Source organism: Macaca fascicularis, chromosome 12, assembly GCF_037993035.2.
Source record: "Macaca fascicularis isolate 582-1 chromosome 12, T2T-MFA8v1.1".
NCBI classification, from domain to species: Eukaryota; Metazoa; Chordata; class Mammalia; order Primates; family Cercopithecidae; genus Macaca; species Macaca fascicularis.
In genome coordinates, this window is record NC_088386.1 from 110,448,233 (window position 1) to 110,474,977 (window position 26,745).

Consider the following 26,745-nt stretch of genomic DNA (forward strand, 5'->3'; position numbering starts at 1 on the left):
CATGGTGGCGTGTGCCTGTAATCCCAGCTACTCAGGAGGCCGAGGCAGGAGAATCACTTGAACTTGGGGGGTGGAGGTTGCAGTGAGCTGAGATCATGCCACTGCCCTCCAGCCTAGATGACAGAGCAAGACTCCATCTCAAAAAATAAATGAAGTTTCATTTTGGAGGTTGTTTATTCTGCAGCAATTTAAGTTTGGGCCAAACTGATTGTTTTTCTGGCCTAAATTACATTGCAGACCTCAAGGAGAAAAACACAGTTGGCAAATTTACAGCCTTAAAACAAAATTGCCTTAACTTGAGGGATTCCCTTAATATTGTTTCTTATAATTTCTCTTTTTGAGAACTTTCCTATTTCATGGGAATTTAGAAACATGAAGGGTCACACACAGGAACTACTTCAAGCTAGAGTTACTCCCACCCAAAAAAATAACCTACAACAATATAATATCTTTTGATGTAAATTCCTTATGTGTTGGGTGCCACAGCCAAAGAAGAGTAGGAGCTAAGGTAACAGAGCTTGGTAATGTTGTTCATTTTTTATACACACTCTAATTCTGTCAGCAAATCTAGCATACTACAATCTGAGGCCAGGAATCCATACCAGGAGGACTTCCAGTGAATACAAAATAATCTAGTGATTTCTAAAATCAACCTCCTCACTTTCCTATTCCTCCAGTTTAACTCCTTAGTCTTTCATTTCAACCACTCTCTTGTTAATAATATCTTCCACTCCTTTGCTCCTAGCATCCCAAATGCCTGCCAAAACCTCAAGCCTAGATTATAGCTAACAGTTGCAGTGCACACCACGTGCTGACTGTCCTCAGCACATTACGTACACTGACTCTTTAGTAACTACAGCAACCCTACAGGGGCAGGGAGCCTTCTTACTGTTCCCAGTTCACAGATGAGGAAACAGTGCAGGGTGGAGGAGACAGAGGGCATAAGTGACATGCCTGAGGTCACACTGATATTAAATAATGACTATTTGCCTCAGACGCTGTATTCATCCATTTACATGCTGCTTGTAAAGACATACCCGAGACTGGGTAATTTATAAAGAAAAAAAGGTTTGATGGACTCACAGTTCCACATGGCTGGGGAGACCTCACAATCATGGCGGAAGGCACCTCTTCACAGGGTGGCAGGAGAGAGAATGAAAACCAAGCTAAAGGGGTTTCCCCTTATAAAAGCCATCAAATCTCGTGAGATTTATTCACCACCACAATAACAGTTGGCGGGAAACCACCCCCATGATTCAATTATCTCCCATCGGGTCCCTACCATAACACATGGGAATCATGGGAGCTACAATTCAAGATGAGATTTGGGTAGGGACACAGCCAAACCGTATCAGATGCTCCTCCACAATATTGCTGAGCTCTGATGGGAAAGACCACACAAGCCACCAAATTGATACCACTACAAATTATAGTAGTCTTCCTCATGGGACTGTCAACTCTACTCAAACAATGGTATTTTGCATCCCCAGTCAGTAGACTTTTTATTCTCCTCAATGACTGTCTCAACCATTTCCTTTTTTCATCTTTTCTTCACCCTTAGCAGATTAGGGTCCCTCCTACTGCTCAGAGAAAATAGAAATTATCAGACAGAAATTATTTCAGCTCCTAGTGCCTATTAGTATAGAAGAGGGCCCCCATGTCCCATCTAAGAACACAGAATTTCATGCCTTTCTGCTTTCTCAGGTACTCTAGTCTCCCTACCCATTCTCTTTTACATTCAACCTCTCTCTCCCACCAGATTGCTTCTCACAATCATGGCAGAAGGCACCTCTTCACAGGGTGGTAGGAGAGAGAATGAAACCAAGCTAAAGGGGTTTCCCCCTATAAAAGCCATCAAATCTCATGAGACTTATTCACTACCACGATAACAGTTTGCGGGAAACCAGCATTTAAAGATATTTCTCTCTCATTTTAACTATCCTCCCTCCGCACTGTCTCTTACAGCTACTGACTGCACTCCTTTCATTTCTGCAGCTTTTACTTCCCATCCATTTCTCAGTCTTCCCCAGCCTGGCCTTTGCCTTCACCACTCCGCAGACATTGTGCTTGTCAAGCAAGGTCACCAAGGAGCTTGTCTCTGCCTTATCTCCATGCCCATCTCAGCTGCACTTGACACTGCCGTCACACTCCTGCCAGAAACCTTTCCTTTCCTTTGCTTCTCTGCTATCATGTATTGCTTTTTCCTTCCTTTTTGAAATATTTTTTGTCATCTTAGGTGGCTCCATCTCATCTGTCTTCCCTTAAATGACCATGTCGTCCTAGACCCTCTTTCTTCTTGCAGGACATCAAATGCTCATTCACTCCCCTGGCTTCAATTACCATTCATTTGCCAGGGGTTCCACCTCTCTATGCCCAGCTCAGTCAATTCTATTCCCCTATTCATCTCTGCTTAGATGATTCATGTGTATATCAATTCAGACTTTCTAACATTGACCTCATTCCCTTTTCTCCAAATCCTGCCCCTTCTCCAGCATTCCATACACTTGCTCAAATTAGAAACTTGAGGGGCATCTTCTACCTTATTCCACACACTCAATCTACCACCAACATGAGAGAATCATGCTGACTCTATTGCCTAAATACTGCTCACACCCACTCACTTCTCTCCCTTCTTCATGGCCACCACCCACCATTATCTTTGTCTGGACTAGTGAAAAAATTGACTCAATTATTCTACTTCTAGCAACACAGCCCCTGCCTCTGTATCAACTCATTATCCACATGCTTTAATGTGGTTTTACAGCGTAATCTATGTAAAAAGTAAATTGGTTATGTCATTGGTAATCCTCTTATCTCAGCATCTCAAGTAGTTAAAACAACAGCTGTATGCCCAGCTAATTTAAAAAAAAAAAATTATAGAGACGAGATCTAGTATGTTGCCCAGGCTTGTCTTGAATTCCTGGCCTCAAGCCATCCTCCAACCTCAGCCTCCCAAAGTGCTGGGATTATAGGCGTGAGCCACTGAGCCCAGCCTAATTTTCAATATCTACTTATACCACATCCATACAAGAAAGAAGTATGTTTGTCTTGTTGAAATTATATTTCCAGTGCCTGAAACAATGACTGGTACATGGTGGGTAGTTAATATTTGCTTATGGAGTTCTAAATTATCATTGTATTATGATTTAAAACAAACTAGTCTCATTATACAGTTTGTGGATCTTATTTATACTGATCTCATTATTTCTGTTTGATAGTTATTAACTATCTACAGCCAGTTAGCTTATGCATTAAAGAAAATGCCACTTTGTTGCTTAATTTACCCACGGCATGTGTAATAATGTGTTACTATAAAAACCATGGAAATGTTAGCGGGGCATCTTTGGTAGTATATTCCAATAATGAAATAACATACTCATCTTTTTTTAGTTGTAAGGCATTTTGTGTCTTTGAACACAGAGAATAAAAATAGGAAGTTTTCTGTTTCATTGTGGTGTGTGGGTGGGTGGGCGTGTCTGTCTGTAGTAACGTTCCACTTTGTTGACAAGTATACTCCATGTTCCATGTCCCTTTCCCTGAGTGAGAACATGACTTGCATTCTGGTGTGTTACGCATATCAAGCATATCATTTTCATGAAGTGAAAATAGGTTTCAAATTTTTTCATCAAGGAACTAGGCAGTTTTCAAAGATGATACTAAATTAATCGTAAGAAGTAGAAGGTGTGTTGTTTAAAGAAATTTTATGTTTTATATGAAAGTTAGACAAAACTGAGTAACACTATCTTTTTTTAACCTGTTTCAATCCCAAAGATAAATACATACTATTTTCTGTCCAGTGATAACTGGCTTGTTTTTCAGTAAGTGAGGTCATTAAAGCACCCAAAATGGTTCCGAATGCCAAGTTTCACACATGTCTCCTTCATTCTCAAGCTGTCATGTAGGCTAAAATCACACTTATCAAAGAAACACAATAATGACAGCTCAAAGGCTGATGCTGAGACTTGAAAGTAATTGAACCATTTAACCACCATTTACTTGCTCAGAATTTCTCCTCAGAAATGACCCCTTGCTAAAAGCCTATATTCTTGTAGCACGGTGAATTCATTGCCTTTTGGATAAGCTCCATCTATTTTGAAGCTTCTTCCAAAACACAGACTACGTTCTCTTCCTGGTTCCTGATGTTACGGTTTTCATCCAAGCACTGCCTTATTCTAAAGCAATGGTTCTCAAACTTTAGCCTGCGTCAGATTTATCTGGAATGTTTGTTAAAACGCAGACTGCTGGGCCCCATACCCAGTGTTGCTGATTCATTAGGTGTCTGATGGGGCTGGAGAATTTGCCCTTCAAAGATATCCCCACTGATACGGATGCAGTTGATCGAGTGCCCACCCTTTGAAAACTCCTGTTGTAAAGAGATGCCCTTGTTCATTACACCTAGCATTCCTCCCTGCCAAATTGGATAAAAATCGGTTTCCTCTTGGCCACCTGTCATCTCATCCTTCCATAACTCTTCTAGGCTGGTGCTATTTGGTAGAAATACTATGTGAACCACACATGTAATTTTTTGTGTCTAGTAGCCACATTTTTAAAAAAAGTAAAAATAAAGAGAAAAGAATAATTTTAAGAACACATGTGGCCAGGCGTGGTAGTTCATGCCTATAATTTCAGCACTTTGGGAGGCTAAGACAGGCCAATTGCTTGAATCCAGGAGTTCATGTTGTCTGAGTTAACACGGTGAAATCTTGTCTCTACTAAAAATACAAAAAATAGCCAGGTGTGGTGACTCAAGCCTAGAGTCTCAGCTACTCAGGAGGCTGAAGTGGGAGGATCACCTGAGCCTGGGAGATGAAGGCTGCAATAAGCCAAGATCATGCCACAGCACTTCAGCCTGGGCAACCAGAGTAATACCCTATCTCAAAAAAATATGTGTGTGTGTGTGTGTGTATATATAAATTTTATATATATAATTTTTCATATATATAATGTATATATCTAAACTTAATATATCCAAAATATTTTCAACATGTAATTTATATATAAAAAAATTAATGAGCTATTTTACATTGTTTTTGTCTTATGTTCAAAGACGCACTAAGTCTTTGAAATCTGATTTTTTTTAATTTTTAAAGGTCTGGGGTACATGTACAGGCAGAATGTGCAGGTTTGTTACATAGGTAAACATATGCCATAATGATTTGCTGCACCTATCAACCCATCACCTGGGTATTAAGCCCAGCATTCATTAGTTATTTTTTCTGATGCTCTCCCTCCCCCAGCGACACCCCCCAACAGGCCCCAGTGTGTGTTTTTCCCTTCCTTGTGTCCATGTGTTCTCATCGTTCAGCTCCCACTTATAAGTAAGAATATGTGGTGTTTGATTTTCTGTTCCTGTGTTAGTTTGCTGAGGATAATGGCTTCCAGCTCCATCCATGTCCCTGCAAAAGACATGATGTCATTCCATTTAATGACTGCATAGTATTCCACGGTGTATACGTACCACATTTTCTTTATCCAGTCTATCATTGATGGGCATTTAGGCTGATTCCCTATCTTTACTATCATGAGTAGTGCTGCAATGAACATACACATGCATGTATCTTTGTAATGTAATGATTTATATTCCTTTGGGTATATACCAGTAATGGGATTGCTGGGCCAAATGGTATTTCTGGTTCTAAATCTTTGAGGAATCAGCACACCATCTTCCACAGTGGTCAAACTAATTTACATTTCCACCAACAGAAGGAAAAGTGTTCCTATCTCGCCAGCATCTTTTTAATAATTGCCTTTTTAATAAATGACTTTTTAATAATTGCCATTCTGACTGGCATGAGATGGTTGGTATCTCATTGCGATTTTGACTTGCATTTCTTTATCTGTGATGTTGAGCTTTTTTTAAATATGTTGGTCATATGTGTATCATCTTTTGAGAAGTGTCTGTTCACGTCCTTTGCCCACTTTTTAATGGGGTTAGTTTTTCTGGTGAATTTAAGTTCCTTGTAGATTCTGGATATTAGACCTTTGTCCAATGAGTAGATTGCAAAAATTTTCTTCCACTCTGTAGGTTGCCTGTTTACTCTGATGATAGTTTATTTTGCGGTACAGAAGCTCTTTAGTTTAATTAGATCCTATTTATCAATTTTGGCTTTTGTTGCAATTGCTTTCGATTATTTTGTCATGAAATCTTTGCCTATGGCTACATCCTGAATGGTATAGCCTAGATTTTCTTCTAGGATTTTTATGGTTTTGGGTTTTACATTTAAGTCTTTAATCCATCTTGAGTTAATTTTTCTATAGGTGTAAGGAAGGGGTCCAGTTTCAATTTTCTGCATATGGCTAGCCAATTCTTTCAGCACCATTTATTAAATAGGGAATCCTTTCCCCATTACTTGTTTTTGTAAGGCTTGTAAAAGATCAGGTGGTTGTAAATGTGCAGCGTTATTTCTGAGTTCTCTATTCTGTTCCATTAACATCCCTTCATGTTAAAAATCTCAATAAACTAGGTATTGAAGGAACATAACTTAAAACAATAGAAGCCATTTATGACAAGCCCATAGCCAACATTATACTAAATGGGCTGGAAGCACTCCCCTTAAAAACCAGTACAAGACAAGGACGCCCTCTCCCACCACTCCTATACAACAGAAAAACAAAGAGTCAAATCATGAATAAACTCCCATTAACAATTGCTACAAAGAAAATAAAATACCTAGAAATACAGCTAACGAGGGAAGTGAAGGATCTCTTCAAGGAGGACTACAAAATACTGCTCAGAGAAATCAGAGAGGACGTGAACAAATGAAGAAACATTCCATGACCATGGATAGGAAGAATCAATATTGTGAAAATGTCCATCCTACCCAAAGTAATCTACAGATTCAATGCTATGCCCATTAAACAACCATTAGCATGCTTCATAGAATTAGAAGAAACTATTTTAAAATTCATATGGAATCATAACAGAGCTTGTATAGGGAAGGTAATCCTAAATAACAAGAACAAAGCTGGAAGCATCACACTACTGGACTTCAAACTATACTACAAGGCTACAGTAACCAAAACAGCATGGTACTGGTACAAAAATTGATGTCTATTTTTTATATTCCCAGCACATCTCAGCTTAGACAGGCCACATTTCAAATTCTCCATAGCCACGCATGGTAGTGGCTACTGAATAGGCAGTACAGCACTAGAAATTTATTGCCAAAGAAATGGGGAGTATTGAAGCCTCTGTTTGGCCTGCCCTTTCCTGTGCCTTTCATCACATTTCCCCTTCTAAGATGTGCCTGGTTGCCAAATACATTATCATTTTAATAATAGACTGTAAGGAAAGAAAGGAAGCACTACAACATTAAATGTATGCATTGATTTAAAAATGCATGCCAATATCAGAATTTATTTTTATGTGCAGGACCAAATATATGTCATGATGCCCTATTTTGGTGCAGTTTTTAACTTGCTTTTTACCCTGCCCCTTTATCCTACACATCTCCTCCCTCATCAGTAGCCCGTTTCCCTAGCAAGATAGTCAGTGTTACCAACATAGTATTCATGCTTATTTTCCCTCCATCATCATATAATCCTATACAAATATGCACCAAAGTTTGTCTACATTTGTTTTACTAACATAGGATCCTATTATACCCCCTTATCTGCATAATCACTTTCTTATTCAACAATAACTCATGGAAATCCCTGCAAGTCAGCTGGAAGTTGTACTTCATTCTTTGTAATGACTGCAGAAGAGTCCATGGAGAAGGGTGCCATAATTCAATATTTCTGTGACTGGCAGGCGTTCACATTTTATCTCAGTTTTTTTAGCACTGAGGAAAAAACCTGCAAAACCACTCTATATAAATAGATGGAAAGATAGATATTTAGATAAATATCTTTGCCTACTCTTTTATTTAGCTTGCAACCTCTTTGTTTTGTTTTTATTATACTTTAAGTTCTAAGGTACATGTGCACAATGTGCAGGTTTGTTACATATGTATACATGTGCCATGTTGGTGTGCTGCACCCATTAACTCGCCATTTACATTAGGTATATCTCCTAATGCTATCCCTCCCCCCGCCCCCCTCCCCACAGTAGGCCCCAATGTGTGATGTTCCCCTTCCTGTGTCCAAGTGATCCCATTGTGTGAGAGTGAGAACATGCGGTGTTTGGTTTTCTGTTCTTGCGATATTGTTATCCCTTAACTTAGACTTTCTCCCATCATATCTGGGCCCTTTATTTTCAGCCAATGACAGCATTTCCATTAGCAATCATAGCAAACCATTTTCATTTTCCTAATGACTCCCTCCTCAGTCAACAACTGAAACAGACCAATGTACCTCCCCTGACCCTACCTAATGATGTGCTGTCTATTTAGACATTTTCATTCGTACTGCTTCCTGTACACAGCCTGAAGAAAATCCACATAGAAAAGATTTCACTGCTATATGCCCTCTCACTTTGCAAAAGCTATTCGTGACATGAAAAAGATTCATTTCTTCACTGACGTCTTAAAAAAAATGGTTAATAAACATTAGAAATCAAAGGACCTGGATTCCATAAAGTAGTACAGACTGTAACTCAGGTAATAACAGTAAGTAGAATCATAATAGCAACAACTTAACATTTTTTGTGCCTTACTATGTGACAGGAACTGTTCTAAGTGCTTTACATATGTGAATTCATTTGTTCCTTCAAAAAGGAAGGAAACTGTAAAGTAGGTTCTCTTATCACTTTATTATTATTCCCACTTTTTGGCTGCTGACATTGGGTTCATGCAGCCAGTAAATGGTAGGAGCAGAACTGAAACGTGGACAGTCTGGCTCCAGGGTCCTAATTATATCCCTTTACTCCTATCTCTGAACCACAGTGTTCCCAGCTGTAAAATGGGTGTTACAGTAATGACACAACCTACTTTTAGGATTGCTCAGAAGAAATAGGACAATGATTTTCAAATCATTAAAAGATCTAACAAGGTGGGGTTAGTCTTGTTTCAGCTTGGGAAGTTTGGCTGAGAGATTATTCCATCATTCAAAACAAAAACTAAGCAGATTAAATGTTTTAGACCACAGCAAATCAAACCATTTTCTGACCACAGACATCCTCCTGAAGGTGAGACTAGACAGCTACAGCTGGCAAACGTAGGACCCAAACTATGCCAGGTTCTCAGAGCCTGAGAATTTTCCTGAAATTAGAAGAAGAGCAGCCAACCTTTACTTCTATTGTGTAGCTTGACCACGTCCTTCCTCTTCTCTTCACTCCAGCCCTTGCATTTTACTTAATTGGAACACCAGGCTATAAATCTTACATACTTAAGGGCCAGAAAACTCTCTGGAGCTCTCAGACTGAAATTTGTGTGGGAGTTCAGCAATATTGAATTTTCAAATAAAATGATTAACAGGCACCTTTAAGGCAGCCTTAGAGAAAACAGTATTTCCTGAATCTTGCCACCTTAATCTAAGGAAGCTTTTTGTTTTAGGTCTAATAAAAAGGGTTTGGAAGTAACATAGGGATGAGTGACTAAAAGCAGGTAGAGGCCCTCTATTCTTTGCTCTGGAAGCTCCCTCCAGCAATTGCAGTCTCATCACTGCTCTCTTCCCAGGCACCAAAAGGGCATCGGAGCATGATACTAGAAGGTTTAAGGCACTTAGTACAATTTTAACTGCAATCAGCTCTAATGACTGGTTTTTAGAAACATTTTTTTCTAATATTTTAATAGTTGAAAATGGCTACACCTGATCAGATATCCTATTTGATTTTTCAGAGCACAATAGCATCTATCAGACTGCATGAAGCAGAGAATTAAATCAGTGAAGAGAAAGGGCATAATCCAACTCAATTTAACCACAGACTAAAGCCTGCAATCCTAGTATTTGCTGAAACAATGATTTAGATGCTCTGCCAAATAAATATAGGATGTTTATGGCTTTACACAATAGGAACCTGCCTCATTTATGCAGCAGAAAGATCATTTACAACCAATTTCTAGAAGACACTAAGTGTCAATAATAAATTTTCAAATCAAGACCAAAAACTGTTATACTCAAAAAGGAGCATTAGGCAATATGAAGTTGTTTCCAAGGATAATTTTCAGGGATACCATACTAACTTAAAATCATAAAAGATCAAGGAAGTGGTCCTGACCAGCCTGGCTTTCCTAGTCTCTGGGAAGTAGTAGTCTCAGCTTTAAAAAGGATCTGAATCGACAAACAACAGAGCAGGGTATCTAGTACTGAAAGATCTGATCTCCGTAACAACCTGGCTGCCTTCCGAGATAATCACTAGAACCACATTGCCTTCCTGGCCATATGTGCTTCACAGGAGCAAATCCTGCTTTGCAGTTTTGAGAAGAGGTTGAATAGAGCTACTTGAGAGGCTTTTTCTCTGCCCCACATGGGAATTTTGTAGCTGGACTTTCCCTTCCTATCATCCATTCACCCTTTATCCACATACACACAGAATTAAAACATCATAGCCTTTTACCTCTACTACAGCATCATCATCCCAGGTGCTATCAAAACTTGGAGGAAATGAAAAGTAGTTCTAACTCACAGAAAGATGGACTTCTGGGATGGAGCACAGAAAAAAAAAAATGGTGCTGTATCCCACCCCAGGCACTTACTAACTGTGTGACTTTGAGAAAGTCACTTGACGTTTCTGTTTTATTGTCCCACCTGTAAAACAGAAAAAATAATACTCTGAGGAGAACATAAGGCCATGTATAAAAAGCTCTTGAAAATAATCTTCAAAATGTTACCCAAATTGCATGTTATCAATTAGGTCTGGATTTTGTATGAGCTTCCTACAAGAGAAAACTGGGGAGTCAGGAATAGGAAAATATATGGTTATGAAGTAAATATCAGCATATAAAGAAATTCTCTCAAGTACTCAACCTGGGAAACAGAATGTGAGGGCTGAAATTTAAGCTCTCTTATTGTTTAGTTCTCTGCCCTTTAACAAGTCCCTTAATTTCTCTGAGCTTTACTTTCCTCACCTGTGAAATGAGATCATGATAACCACTTTTTAGCAATATAGTGAATATATTCTATAAATATCAGTTTCCCACTCTGGATCCAGGACCTTGACTATGTGTCATTTTTATCTCCTCCGTGACCTGAAATGGTCCTGTTTATTTCTTTTTGTGCATTTTGCCTGATTTACCCCCCATTTAAATGTCAACTCCCTGAAGGCAAAAACTCTTATTCATTGATGCATCACTGCTGCTTCTAGAAGTCTTGTTTGGAATTAATGTTTATATTATTATACATTAGTCTGTTCTCACACTACTAATAAAGACATGCCTGAGACTGGGTAATATATAAAGGAAAGAGGTTTAATGGATTCACAGTTCCACATGGCTGGGGAGGCCTCACAATGATGGCAGAAGGTGAAAGACAAGCAAAGTCACGTTTTACATGGCAACAGGCAAGAGAGCTTGTGTAGGGGAACTCCCTTTTACAAAACCATGAGATCCCATGAGACTTATTCGCTATTACAAGAGCAGCACAGGAGAGACCCATTCCCATGATTTGATTACCTCCCATGGGGTCCCTTTCACAACAGGTGATTATCTTGCCTCCAGGCTTGGTTGTCTTGGCTATTCTGAATATTCTCTGGCCACAACTTCCTTTAATAAGTGTATTTTCTGCTTAAATTATCCAGGGTTGGTTTTGTTGCTTAATAGATAGGATCCTCCTCTTCTCCCAACAACCTGATATCTTAATCCTATTGCATGTGACCGTGGTCTCCTAAGGGAACCCAACTGTGTTGTCCTCCTAGAAATTACCTCCATCCTCCAGCCCTTTTCTTCTCCCTCCCCCAGATCAAACTGCACATTTTCTAGGGGCTTTTCCCTTAGGACTTTACTTTTTATAAAGCATAATCTCATAAACTAATTCAAGCCAATGTGCTAATTGCTGACACTAATTTGATATCACTCCAGCATTTCAGCAGATACTCCCAATGCCTCAAAGCAAAGGAGAAAGGAATGTGTTTTCGTTACCATCATACAGTTGCAGGGCCTGTGAGGGCTCTAGTCTTTGTCTGCAATCTTAAGGGCCCTGCATCCATCAAGGTAGCTCCTGTCTATTTCATCCATGAGTGCTCTGTGGACCAATCATATAGCAACCATGGTGCAGTTAATGAAATCAATGTCTCTATTTCATGGTAACACTCACACACACACACACCCCTACATACAATCCTTCAGCGACTTCCCAATGCTTTATCATGGCCAACAAGGCCCCCAGTCTAGTGGATATGTCCAAAAGTATTTAACAACTGGCTAGAGGGAAAAATCTTAGTTTTAGCATTTTCTGATTTGGGTGACAGAAAAACACCCACCATGGCCAGTTTCAAGCTATCAAAAAAGTGTCAATGACATTATAAGATTCCTGAAGAGTTAACTGTTTGCTCTTGCAAGCCAATATGAGACACCAGCTCCAGTACAAAACTGTCCCAACTTGTTTTCCTGGCCACTCCACTGACATCATCATGCTATGCTACACTCATCACTTCAACCCCTTTAGCCTTCTACAGTCACTCAATGGCTCCTCCTCTGCACCCCCACACACAGCCAGCCTTACTGTAGTCTAAGTCAGGTTCTCGGCTACAACCTTCCACAGTTGTGTGATCCTCTCCTTTAGAGTACTTATTTCAGGTTATATGTTTACTCCCCTTAATGCAATCATGTGATGTTTAATGCTTAACATCATAAGTAAACACAGACTGGAAGAGGTGTAAACAGAGTGGCTATCAACTTCCTTTTCCATCGAGTTTTTATGGGGAAATTTCAGGGCTTACCAGGAAAAAAAAAAAACTGCTCAGCTCTTAATACCACAAATACAACAGAGACCCTTCAATTTTCTGCTGGTTTTGTAGAATCCTGGATGATTGAAACTGGAAAAGATCACTTCAAATGCTTGTTCTCTGATCACTAGATACACTGGAAGGTGCTTTATGGTCTATCTTGAGGAGGTTGAAGTGAGAAGATGGAATAAAAAGGGACTGAAAGGATAGAGCCCTGGGTTCTCCACAGCCAAATCACCAGAACAACTCTGCTGTTATATATTTCTCATATTGTTCTTCCTTGTAAGATTTACTTTGAATGATTCCTACTATGGAAAAATGCTTACCAACCAGTTTTCATTTTATAGATGTGCAAAATACGTGCTCAAAGAACAGAATATGGAAAATTATTATTATTTGATATAGGGTCTCACTTTGTCACCCAAACTGGAATGCCGCAGCACGATCTTAATTCACTGTAGCCTCAACTTCCTGGGCTCAAGAGATCCTTCTGCCTCAACCTCCCAAGTAGCTGGGACTACCAGGGGTGCACCACCATGCCCAGCTAATTTTTTGTATTTTTCATAGAGATGGGGTTTTACCATGTTGCCCAGGCTAGTCTCTCAAACTCCAGCCAAGCAATCCACCCAACTTGACCTCCCTAAATGCTGGGATTACAGATGTGAGCCACCATGCCCGGCAGGGAAAATTACTCATGTGTCTTGTTAAAAAATAAAAAGTTTTCGTGTGTGATTATTCCTACCTTTTCCTCTTTGCTCCTAGCTCTAAACTCCCAGTAAAAAATTCTGTTTCCAATTTTATCACGTTTTCAAAAACATGAATCCTGAGACTAGACCACATAGACTCCCATTTTTGTGGGGGTTAGAGAGCACTTGAGCTGATAAGTCATAGAACCTCCACTTGAGCCAGGTCTCTTGAGTTATGGGCCACTTTCATTCCGCTTTTTGGTTGGTCTACATCCGGTAGCAGTGAGAACTTCACTGCTGCCAAAAGGAAAGTCTAACCGCCCAAGCATCTTCTCCATGAGAAATTTCCTTCAGTTTTAAATAAATTATGATTCCTGAAGACTATATAAATACACAATATAAAACCAGTAAATCTGATAAAGACCTGTAGAAAAACCAGTCTCACTTGTTTCTAGCCACATCAAATTTCTTGCCTCAGTATGCAAACACAAAAACCAACTAGACTTCTAAATTCTGATCAGAAGCTCAGGATCTGGGCAAAGGAATACAGTAATGCACTCCTAGCTACCTGCCTCTTTTCCTGGGCAATTAGAAGCATCTTGTAGTTCAGAGAGATTTGAATTCATATCCCACTGATGCCACTTCCTGGACATGTGATTTCAGGGAGATTTATCTGTGAGGTTCAGTGTCCTGAAGGTAAGAACATGCACCTTTCTATGTGGTTTGTTGTAATAATTAAATGAGACAAATTTCTGGCCTGAAGTAAATGTTCAAGAAATGATCACCATGTGTTTTCATTCATTACCAAATACTCCTATACATTTAATACTAACCCTAGGCTTGACATTCAAAGCCTGATTCATAAGTTCAGAAATTAAGTTCACTTCCAATATATACGTACTTTATATTATTTCATTCAGTTAAAAAAATTTATACTTTCCTAATATTTGTCAGACACAGTAGTAGACCTGGACCATAAGAAATAACAAAGCTTCAGTTCCTGTCTTCAAGGATCTGACTACTTAAACCATACCTGACAGATAATACCTATATTTTCTCTCATTCTCTCTTTCATTCATATTCTTTCATTCATATTCATTCTCTCTCTCTCTCTCTCTCTCTCTCTCTCTCTCTCCCCCACCCCCAGGGGCTCCCTCTGTTGCCCAGGCTGGAGTGCACTGGCAAAACCTCAGGTCACTGCAGCCTCGACCTCCTGGGCTCAAGCAATCCTCCCCAGTCAGCCTCCCCAGTATTTGGGACAACAGGTGCACATCACCACTCCTGGCTTTCTGTTTTTGATAGAGACAAGGTCTCACTATGTTGCCCAGGCTGGTCTCAAACTCCTGGGCTCAAGTGATCCTCCTGCCTTAGCCTCCTAAAGTGCTGGGATTACAAGTGTAAGCCACCACAACCGGCCTACCTCCTATATTCTTAAAGATCACTAAAAGAGAAGACCACACCACATTGTTGGCAACTACTACATTCAGTTCTCAGTCCTCTGAAGAATTTACATGATGTGTAAGTGTGTTCAATTCATTGAGAATCAATATGTCTCCATTTCCTCCTATTCTAGGCCCCAGAAGGAGGAGATAACAGTTGGTCACCATTTTTTACATAATAAGCCTTCATTCTTTGAGAGTTATTGAGTTATTCCTCCATCTTCTCTTTCTAGATTAAATAATTCCAATCCCCTTAACCTTTTCTCAGAGGTCCTATTTGCCTGCCTTCACTTTAATCATTTTCATTGTTCCCCTCTGGAGTCTCTCCAAATCCTCTGCATTAAAATATGTTGCTTTGCCATTGAATTCACTCTAAGAAACGTATTCCCTTACATCTACCGAGACAAAAAGAAAGCAGTCCCCAAATACAAGGTAGACAATAGATAGAAGGATACAGTTGCTACGTAAAGAACTCATGGTGGGCTCTCATATGCTCAAAGCAAATCTGCATTTACTGTCACCACTATTAAGGAAGAAGGGCTAAAACCAGAACCATTTTTAAATAATGCCAACCATTCTGCTTGACAATTATCTAAATTACTTTTAAGCAGATAAGACTATTAACAGCAAACTTGAGACTTCTGTACTTACACCTAAGGTTCTCAGAAGGGTACTAATAAAAAATCACTGTACTACTAGAGCTAATGAGATCAAACAGGAATTTTTGATTCTGTAAAATACCTCTGGCTATCAGGTAGAGGTGAGAGCTTACCATATAATTTACAGAAGTGCCTTTGGTTAGGCCTGGCACGTGCAAAGGATCTTTCTTTGCATTCTGTCAATCAATATACAGTCATTAATATTTCTTGAGCTGAGAGTGCAGCAAATTCTAAATGACTCTGAAGAAATGGTGTATAGAGGTTAGTCAACTACACACTAACCATAGTTCGATATCAGCATATGCAGAAAGGGGTGGATATGAAAACCAGAGCTCCAGTCAAATATCCCTTCAGGATATGCATAGAGATTTGTAAGAACTCTCTTTTCACAAAGATTCCTCCCTGCCTGTCTCTCTTATTGTGCCACTGATATTATCCAGCCTCCTGTGAGCCAGTAGCATGTCTCTACACATACACATACACACGCATGCTCACATGCTCACACAGTTAAGCTTCTTCTGACTGTCAAATATCCAAATTTCCTCAAGAAGTTGGGAAAACTCTTACTGGATAATATATTGCCTGGTTCAGGGACTTCTTTTAAAACCACTATGTAGAATTTTTTTTTTCCCACCTGGAAAAGCTAAAAGTACACAATTGGGGTAAAAAGACTTGGTTACAAGCGGACAGGTGGTAAGAGGAACCACTGCCTCCTCCAGTTTGATGCCAGGCAAACAGGTGGACGTTCACTCTAGTATGATTTCTAAAACTAGGTTAGCCCTGGCAAGACCCTGTTTGACCTACAACTAGTTGGGCTGAGAGAGGTCTGTCAACAAGGGCCCTAGGAGAATAAGCTACATTCTGGAAAAAACCTCTCTGCCAAGTTCTCTGAAGACTCCCTCAGTTCTGGGTCCAGAACAAATTCACAGTTTGGTGTTGAATTTTCTCAGGGAGCTGTAGACCCAAAGGCAGTCGAATCTATCGAACAATGACTTAAATCCCAAGACCTATGGAATATTGTAGCCCTTAAATAATCAGCAATAAGGATGGCCAGTGGCTTAGAATCATAGACTCAGAACAAGACTGGGCATGGTGGCTCACGCCAGTAATCCCAGCACTTTGGGAGGCCAAGGCAGGTGGATCACCTGAGGTCAGGAATTCAAGACCAGTCTGCCCAACATGGTGAAACCTTGTCTCTACTAAAAATATAAAACATTAGCCAGGTAGTCCCAGCTACTTGGGAGGCTGAGGCAGGAGAATCGCTTGACTCCTGGATGCGGGGGTTGCAGTGAGCTGAGATTGTGCCACTGCACTCCAGCCTAGGTGACAGAGTGAGACTCTGACTCAAAAAACAACAAAAAGTGAACAAGAAGCACCCTCCCGGGCGAAGGCTGACAGCTTGCTAGCTACTTGTCAGAGCTGACCCTTATTCCCTCCTGCTCTGCGTGGCTCTTTATGCTTGAGCACATGCCAAGCGTTTGTGTTACAGAGTGAAGAAAGGCATAGGCACTCCACCACCGGTAAGTGTTGAGGTCTGGGAGTTCTGAAACAATGGGCAATTAAAACCATAACATATTGAATAGCTTTGTGTTGAAAAGTATATGTTGTATAATTATAATTTTATAAAAGCAAGACTCCAAATATGAAGTGGAACTACACATAGCCCCACATTTCATTTATTTGATGGTAAAGACAGTCTTACTTATCAAGGGGGTAAGAAGGTGAAAGTAGGGCACTGATGTTGATATGCATTGCCTTATTACTTTGTAGTGGTTGTGGTGAGTGGCCAGTAATGCCGGGTTAATAAATCACTGGTAGACATAACTCAATGTTCTCTCTCTTTACCCAAATGTGTACTTCAGAGACCTAATACCAAATTGCTTCAAAGAAAGAACAATTTGTACTACCCTACTATAATCCATTGCACTTTGGGAAGCAATTTTTATTCCATTTGAATTTGGAAACTATAGTAATAACTAACACTGAACACTGGTATTCCTACATTGGGAAGGTCAAAAAATGCAAGAAAGTAAGGGGAAAGTAAGAGAAAGGAGGGAAAGACAGACAAGAATTTTTTAAAAACCTGAAATGGGTGAATTTTTAAAACATTCATCTATAATGAGCAGGGGACATTTTCAATAAGGCTTTTGAATGTCAAAAAGTAAAACAAAATTCCTGCTGACTTTCAAAAGCCCACTATTTTGGGTCATTCTTTAAAAAAAAAAGAGAGAGATAGCCAGCAGATTAAAGGAAGTCCATTTATAAAAATCAAATGAACCTCTAACAAAGCTTGTTCAGGACATGAATAAATCATCTGGTCATGAATTATTCATTGTTATCAAGAAACAAGCTGGGGATTCCAGGAACTGCGCTGGGGAGGCACTGAAACTGGGGAACGAGCGAGTTTATTGTCTCAAACCCACCACAGGAAGGGAGAGGGCAGGCCACGGGTGCCACCATCTGAGGCAGACCATGTCAGCACTCCCTCGTGTTTCAGAGCATACATTGGCAGCCTTTACATCCCAGAGGACAAAACAAATAGAGTTTAACCCACAGAAACTAAATTTAGAAAACTGCATGTACTCAGGAAGCAGACAATATGATTTTTTTTTTGAAGATTGTCTCTTTTTATTTAAGTTCACGATATACATGGGAAATATGAGCTGTGTGCAAAAGATAGCAGAATTTCAAGGAGATGGCTAGAAAATTCCTTGATAAGTCAGTAGTCTGACCTACTCATTCATGGCTTTGGGGCTTGGGTTTGGATGGTGGGGAGAAAGGGAGGCTTGCAGATTTAATCAACTAATCAATGTATCTGTGTGTTCCAGGTCCAAACTGCTTTGCAGGAACTACAATAATTCCAGCTGGCATTGAAGTGAAAGTGGACGAATGTAACATCTGTCACTGTCACAACGGGGACTGGTGGAAGCCTGCTCAGTGTTCAAAACGTGAATGCCAAGGCAAGCAGACTGTGTAGGACAAACTTCCAACCAATGACAAGTTCTTAGGAAAGGATGCTATGGCTTCAACACTGCACATGTTTAACACAAAACAAAACAAACTCCTGCCAGCTACAACAGGGTCACCAGCAAAACCTTCTAGGGTTGACAAAAGTGAATATTTTACTAAGAGGAAATTTCTCTTTCTCTCTTGCTATATAATATATATATAGTATATAGCTATCTAAATCGCTTTTGTATTTACCAATGCTTGATGGTGACTTGACGAACGGATTTCTGGAACAAAAAGAAAGAAATAGCCTTGCACAGGCTCCTTCCCTGGTGATGCCTCTGACCTACCAGCTCACTGTCCCCTGGTTTACTTCATTTTTACTCTTCTGTACATCGTACATGGCATTGTTCTCCTGTGTGTTTTTTTTTTTTTTCACTTGTAGAGTCTAAGGGGCTAGATTTGACTGCACAGTAAAGTTTTGAGTTGTGTCAAAAAAGGTTTGGTGAAGGAATGTCAGGGGAAAGATCTTTCCCGAGCTGGGAGACACAAGAGCATCCAGTCAATTGCTCCCCTAGGGTGAATCATGCCCTGTAGACTAAGGAAAGGGGGGTGGGCACATAGACGGACCTATTGCTGGACAAGGTTGGGAACAAGTACTTTGTCCATTAGGTGGGGGCTCACAATTCTTACAACCCACACATTTCACATGGAAAACCTTGAAACTGCCAATCGAAATCTATTATGTAAAGAACACCATGAGCTTAACTGAAGAATCCAAAGAGAGACAGATCTTTAAAATTGTAGCATTAATCATCAGACTTTTTCATGATGTGAAATTTGAGTTTGGTTTGTAACTAAACACACTCTAAACTCACTCTGTCATCGGGCAATATAAATACCAGAACCAGGGTGAGAAACCCCACTGTGAATCCAAATCCTTCTGAACATCTCTGGCTTTTGAGTTCAGATTTGGCTAAAAGTCAGTAGTACACACTGGCAGTTTTTGTAGTTCAGGACTGTATTTGCCATGTTGTAGTAACAACCACTCAGCCCTACGTCTGAAACACAGATTCAGGACACTCTTTCCACCTCAAGTGCTGATTAAAATTAAAGATTAGGGTAGAGTGAGTCTTGCACAATACAATTCCATTTGTTGAACATTTTTTAAAATGTATATATTAGATACTGAAAACTTAAAATGAACCTTTGAAGAGTCTCCAGGTTGCCCTGGTAATGCTGCTAGTATAGTAACAGAAAAAACAAAATACACAGGGTATCTGATGCCACCTCAATTCAAGTGCAAAATTAACAATTCTGAAAACACATGGCATAGTTAGTTGCTTATTCCATGCTCCTGTCGTAAAAACCCTGGCACAGATCTGATAGGGTCCTTGAAGAGACTTTACAGTTGTCTTTATTATCAGCGTTCTTTTTCTGCTCCCCCAAGCTGGGCTTTGCCATAGCTCCTGTAGAGTGCCATATTCTAGAGCAAGGAGTCTCAATCTTAGTAGGATTGACATTTGGGGCCAGATCATTGTCTGTTGGTGGGGGCTGTCCTATGTGTTTTTAGGATGTTTAGCAGCATCTCTGGCTTCTATCCACTAGGTGCCAGTAGCAACATCCCAGCGGCGGGTGACAACCAAATGTCTCCAGATATTGCCTGATGTCCTTAAGGAGTGGGAGTGAGGGGCATAATTTCACCTGGTTGAGAACCAGTGGCCTAGAATAATCGTTAGTGGTTTCTGCCAGGGAACACACTAGGCAAGCTCTAGCAGCACGTGTGGCTTTTGTGAGCTTCTGATCCCTTTGGAACATGTACAGTCAGTATTCCCAAGGGCTCAGTCTTCTCCATAGAGAGTGAGGCTTCTAATGCTATAGGCCCACCCTCAGGAAACGTATTTTTTTAGTCTTGTCAACTGGTTTTTCATTTAAAATTGTCAGCCTCTCCTCCCTGGAAGCATCTCCTGTCATCAAGAAAGAGTTGTCATTTCCAAAATTAATGTGCCGACGAGTTGGACCTGACATTTTTACGCACACTGTGCTTGTGTTATGATACAAAGAGCCATGCCGGCACCATCCTGAGGAAGAACATCAAGCCACCTTCCCTTAGAACACCAATTTACAGCAAGGTTGGTGCCTTTCAGTTGCCACCATGGATACATCATATAGACAGTCATGAATCATTCATGAGCAATGCTGCATGATTTATGTCTGCACTCAAAAGTAAAGGCACTCCACACTTCAGCTTGTGTCTAGACAGAGATGTATTATAGAGCTTTCTTTGCCCTGAGGTTGCCTGTTGCCAACTTCAAAAATCCACACTCTTGGAAAGAAAGAATAATAATAAATGACAGGAATAAGGTTGGAAACTCAGAAAATATCATTAATAGAGCCATGCAGCATAGTACCTTATCTATTATTAAGGAGTTACTATGTCCTTTTTTAGAAAACAGAAAGAGTGCAACTGGGAAGCTGAAGTGCAGAAATTTTGCATCTAAGTATTGGCACAGTGAGAGTCACAGTAAGAATTTACTAGAATGGAATGGGACATCCATTAAGGATCTCTCTACAGAGAGTTTGCAGAAAGCAGGCTGTTCTGTGGCCTCTGATAACCAGCTAGAGAGAGAGAGTTTTATTGTGGGTTTTGTTGTTGTTGGATTTTCTTTTTCTCAAAGTTTCACTACAAGCTGTTTCCTTTAAGATTTTGTAGCACTGACGTTTTTCCCTCTTGAGGGAGAGATGAACTTATACTGTGACAATTTCTCATAAACTGATAAACATTTACAACTTCCTTCTACCCAGGTCATTGAGAAATTCTTTCCGGACTCTGAACAAGAGAGCTCTGGTCTCATCTGTTGTTTGTTTCTTGTGAAGTCTTTGTTCGCAGCCACACTGTCACCTCTATACTCCTATTTCTCCTCCGCCTTTGGTTCTCGGCTTTAATGACGGCTATGTTAAAATAAGGGATCAACATCTTGTTTGTCAGCTGATGCCTATTAAAAACGATTCAGTTTCTAAAATCTTTGAAAAATGGTGTGCCTGAAAACTAGTGAGAAAAAAAAAAAAAAAACCTGAACACTAAACTGTAAAAAGGGGATTCTAGCAACAATATTTCATGTGTAAAAGAATATATTATTAAAAAATTATTTTGTTAAATATAAAGTGTGTTAACCAGCAAACATTGTTTGTGGTATATTTTCCTTCCCACATTTCTCCCTTCTCCCTACCCTCATTATTTAATGACTAATTCTCGGTTACTTCTATCATCTGAAAGTACATGTGTCATTAGAGCTGTATTCAATTAGAATGAAGCATTAGCTTTTGCATTTGCCTGCACACATTTTCATTTTTCATAATGCAAGGCATTGCTGACTTGGGGATCCGAGAGGCGGCTCAAATAAGCCAGCAGTGAGAGGGTAAGCGATAGTAAAATTCTTTTCCTGACCCCAGATCCATATACTATGCTAATGATAATCTATAATTATTGAGTGCTGGCTCTGAGCCAGGCCCCGTGCTAAGCTCTGGGCCCACAGGATTGTATTCAATCCATACAGCACACCTATGAGAGAGGAACTCTTGTCATCTCTGCTTTGTTCTTGAGGAAACCAGAATATAAAACGGCTAAATGCTTTGCCCAAAGTCACAGGCTAGTAAGTAGCAAAGCAGGAATTTTTATTATAAAAGTTTTCAAACATATATAAAAATAAAGAAAATAGTATAAAGAACCTCCATTTACCCATTGCCCAGATTCAACTGTGATCAAGATATTGTGAATATTTTTAACAATCCAACAAATGTTTATTAAATAACCAATGCTACTACCTACAGTTCATTTAATACTTATATGCCAGAGACTATGACTTGAAATTTACTTGTATCATCACATTTAATTCTCACGCAACCCCTTTAAAGAGGTAATGTTATTCCTAAATTACAAATCAAGAATCTAATAAGCTTGCATATAAAAGTGAGATCATGCAGTATTTTTCATTCTGGTGTGACTTATTTCACTTAACATAATGCCCTCCATATAATACTTCATTTATTCTTTATCCCCCTTAAGTTTTTTTTTTAGACAGGGTCTCACTCAGTCACACAGGCTGGAGTGCAGCAGTGCGATTACAGCTCACTGCAGCCTTGACCTCCCTGGCTCAGATAACCCTCCCACCTCAGCCTCTCAAGTAGCTAGGACTACAGACGTATCAGGCCTGGTTAATATTTTTGTAGAGATAGGGTTTTGCATGTTGCCCAGGCTGATCTCAAGGGCTCAATAAATCTGCTTGCTGTGACCTCCCAATGTGCCGGGATTACAAGTGTGAGCCACTGTGCCCAACCCCTCTTAAGTTTTTTAAGTAGATATCAAGCATCATATGATTTTATCCCTACAATTTGCAGTAATCATCTAAGAAAAGTGACATTTTCTTACAAGACCGTACTGTTACACATTATTTTATTAAACCTAACAAAGTAAATTCTTAGTATCATTTAATATTTAATCCCTATTAAAACTTCTTAGGTTTTCTAAAATATGAGAAAGAGATGTCTGCATGATTCAAACAGTCCATAACTTTGGATGTGGTTGTTTTGCCTCCTAAGTTCAGCTATGAATTCTGACAGAGTCTGTAGCTTATTGTTCTTCGAGGGTGTGTGTTTCTTAAAGCTCCATGTTCAACTTCTTTCCAGACTGAGCAGGGAAACAGCAGGGCAAGAGGCTTTCTACCAATTGACCTCCAAGGGTCAAAGAGCCCTGGAGCAGGAATTGTTGCTGACGACCAGAACGCAGAAGACAGTACCTTTGATATGTATGTAAGCTTTCCTTAGGGACTAAGAGTAAATTGTTATTTTTCTTCTCCTTGAGACAAACAAATTGCTTAATGCAGAACAAAACTGAACAATATTTTATGAATTGCCATCATCTTCTGCATTGTTGGAGGAAGAAAAACAAGGGCAACCACTAAGAAAATGTCAGCATGGCATCCCCACGCACAAGAATACACACCCCAGCTCCACTACCATTTTCTTAAAACAAGAGTAGACTTTCTTTCATGTCAAACTAGAGAGAAATTCTCTACTCTGTATGTCCATTGTACAGGACTGCTTACAGTTCAATTCAGATTCAAGTCTCATGGAGAGGACACCTCAAAGTCTAGAGGAGAAAGCTGTGAGCTGAGAGAGAGTCCTGGGTTTGTTACTTTAGGTTTTATGTTGGGAATATTACTCTTTTAAAGAAATGTATTTTGATGATTTTGAAAGACAAAATGCTATCTCTGAGCCAGCAATCTCACCTGTACCTTATCAAATACATAAGGGATTTATACCTTAAACTGGGGTGACACCATTATCAGTGAGCCTCAAACTGTACCTATCTAGTATGAATACTTGATTCTCCCTAGACAACCTTGTACACCCAGAAGGCATATTGTTCTTTTGATGAAACAAAACAGCTAGTACCATACTATCTTTCATAAGTTAAGAGTTAAATAGATTGAGTTGAATGAATTTCTTTCACTTAATTTTAGAAACTCAAAATTTGCTTTACATTCCAAGTATTTTCAGTTGTGGTAATGATATGACGGCTTTCTTTCTTCTTTAAAATCTTGAAATCCTATTCTTTGAAGCCCAAACTCCAATTTCAATAATCCCAGTACTCACATTACAACCTGGTTTTGAGTAGGGATACTTTCAAAAAACCACATTTCTAGAATAAAGTTTTAGTTTTAAAACCGCCTAAATAATTATGTGAGGTAGGCAGGGTTGGAGAAGAATTTGGATATCAAGTTCAGAGACCATTTATTGAGCCCCTTCTGAGTGTCAGACACTGTACTGGTTACTTCACACAAGACAGTAATTTGCATTCATTAGTCAACCATCCTCATAACCACCGTGGAATTATGGACTGGTAATCCCATTTTGCAGACTTCAACACTGAAATCCACAGAGGTTTTTTGGTTTTCTCAGGCTTCCATGATTAGAAAGAGGCAGAACCAGCTTTTATATCAGAGGGTTGTAAGTATTAAACAGAACACTACCCATAAAGTAGCTTAGAATAGGGCCTAGCACAAGAAGCTATCATTATTAAGATTTATAGTATCAGAAAGGAGATCTCATGGATAAGGTGATATTGGATTTGGATCTTGCCAGTTAGACACAAGTTGGGCAGGTATTTCAGAGAATATTATAGAACAACAAAAAATGAATAGAATATAGAGTATTTGGAGTGTAAGAAGCAGTCAGATGTGCTTAGTGTGTAAGGCTAGAGATGGGGTCATACAGAGGGAGATTGGGTCTGGAAAGGAAATTCAATTGTTAAGACCTGGAATATTATACCAAGAAAATCCAACTTGGTTTTTGTTGATACAAGTTGATTAATCAACATCAAATAACAGGATGACATGGCCATATTTGTATTTTAAAAACAAATCTGATAAGAGTGAATGATGCTTTGGGGCCTAGGGAGAGAGAGGTGGAGACATTGAGGGAGGTTGTCACAAAAGTCCAGGACGAAGAATGAGGGTCTGTTCTGGGAATGGCAAGACTCAAACAGATCAGCTGGAACAAAAGGACATTATGGAGGATCAACCACAAGAATTAAAACAGTCACATTTTCTAGCCCAGGTGATTAGGACATTTGTGCCAATAAAGCCGCCACCAAAAATATGCAACTTATGCTTTACCTAGGGGTGGCTCATGGTATTTTAGGACAATATGCTGAAGATGCTGGCAATATATCAGATATTCAGAGTCAACCTCAGATGAAGTAGTCTTCGGGACAGCCCACCCTGTCACTATTTACCAACACTATTTGTATCTTGGTTTGACTAAAAACAATTTGAATAGCCAAAGTTTACCACTGGTCATATTTTTTTCAAGGTATTTTTGAAATGGAGGTCAAATTTGGAATGGCGAGAATAACCAAATTCTTTCACTGGTATGTGGCAAATATTAATCTCACATGATAGTGAAACAATTTATCTGCATATTGTGACACAAACTGCTTATAAGTTTCCAGCACCTCTTTCCTCATTTGCCCCTTCAAAATACAAAATGTTGGTTTCTCACATTGTTGCTCACCAGAATTCCAGAAATTCAAAAAAATACGTATTTAGTTGTTCACTGTGACCTTCTCTGTTTTTCGTTTTTTCCCCCAGAATATATAGATTTAAATGACAACTTAGGTCCTGGGAAAGCCTTTCAACTTGAGATTTTTAAGGTTGTCCACCCTTCTCCCGTTATATATTTCTTTGCCTTTGTTGTTGTTTTTTGTTTTGTGTTTTTTTTTTTTGGTTGCATTCCCTTTTTAATTAATCACAACATTGGGTCAGCCAGACCCATTAACTGCATTTCTCATTTAGACCTTTCAGAGATGCAGTTGCAGATGCAATTTAATTTGTTGACCCATGATCGATAGCAATTAATAGCATCTCTTTAATCTTGTTGAAAGGTCTGTCTCTGGCTTCCAGTAGCCACCATCTCAAGGGAAAGGTATCCACACAGGCAGGTTATTTAGCTTCCAGACAATAGTTCCCCTCAACCACCTGCTTCTCTGGTGACTTAGTGTTTATTTCATAAGTCACCATATTCTACAGTATTTTCGATTATTGCACAAAAGTTCATCCAGGTTCTGTTATGAGATAGCTCTGCTGCAAGCTCATCATGTACATATTATGAACCAGGAACGCAGAAAAAAAACTATAAAGCACTTAATTCAGAAAAAAATAGATTCAAGGTTTTAAAGTATATTATGTTAATAAAATAGATACTTAAGTTTCTGAGACTTCTCCATGTTGTGTTGTAGCTAACCCAATTCCTACAATCAAATCATTTTCTCTTATCTGTCATATTAATAAAAAGATTTATTCAATAAACAACTTTCCATCTAGGAAAGTAGACTGTAGTTGAACTGAATGATATATTTTTTTTTTTCCTGTGCTCAGGAAGCTTACAGTCTGATGGGGCACACAACAAGGCAAGTCCACAATAACAGAGAGGGAGGCAAATGCTGTGTGTTAGATATGAACAGGTACACTGGGAGCCTGTGAGATGGCTTTCTAGGAAATGGGATTTTTTATGAGTTTTAAAAGAGAAATAGATCAGGGTAAAAATGAATAAAGTGGTCAATGCCCTTTGGCAGTTTATAAGGTAGAGTTTCTGCTGATAAAGCTCAGAGCATGTAACTGCTCTATTTTGCTAATGATAAAATCCATTCAAATCAGTAAATATATGCCTCATAAAACAGCGGGCTTTGA

The 26,745-nt window shown here is 39.4% G+C and overlaps 1 protein-coding gene across 3 annotated transcripts in view; it reads left to right on the forward strand.

Annotated features, from left to right (window-relative positions):
- The window catches only part of VWC2L (von Willebrand factor C domain containing 2 like), a 168,397-nt gene extending 146,719 nt beyond the window's left edge, over window positions 1-21,678 (forward strand). For all 3 annotated transcript variants that reach the window (XM_005574199.5, XM_045368383.3, XM_045368382.3), the window contains one exon: window positions 18,376-21,678. In XM_005574199.5, the coding sequence (XP_005574256.1) occupies window positions 18,376-18,524 (149 nt within the window). In that variant the 3' untranslated portion in view covers window positions 18,525-21,678. The remainder of the gene's footprint in view (window positions 1-18,375) is intronic.
- The last annotated feature ends 5,067 nt before the right edge of the window (window positions 21,679-26,745 follow it).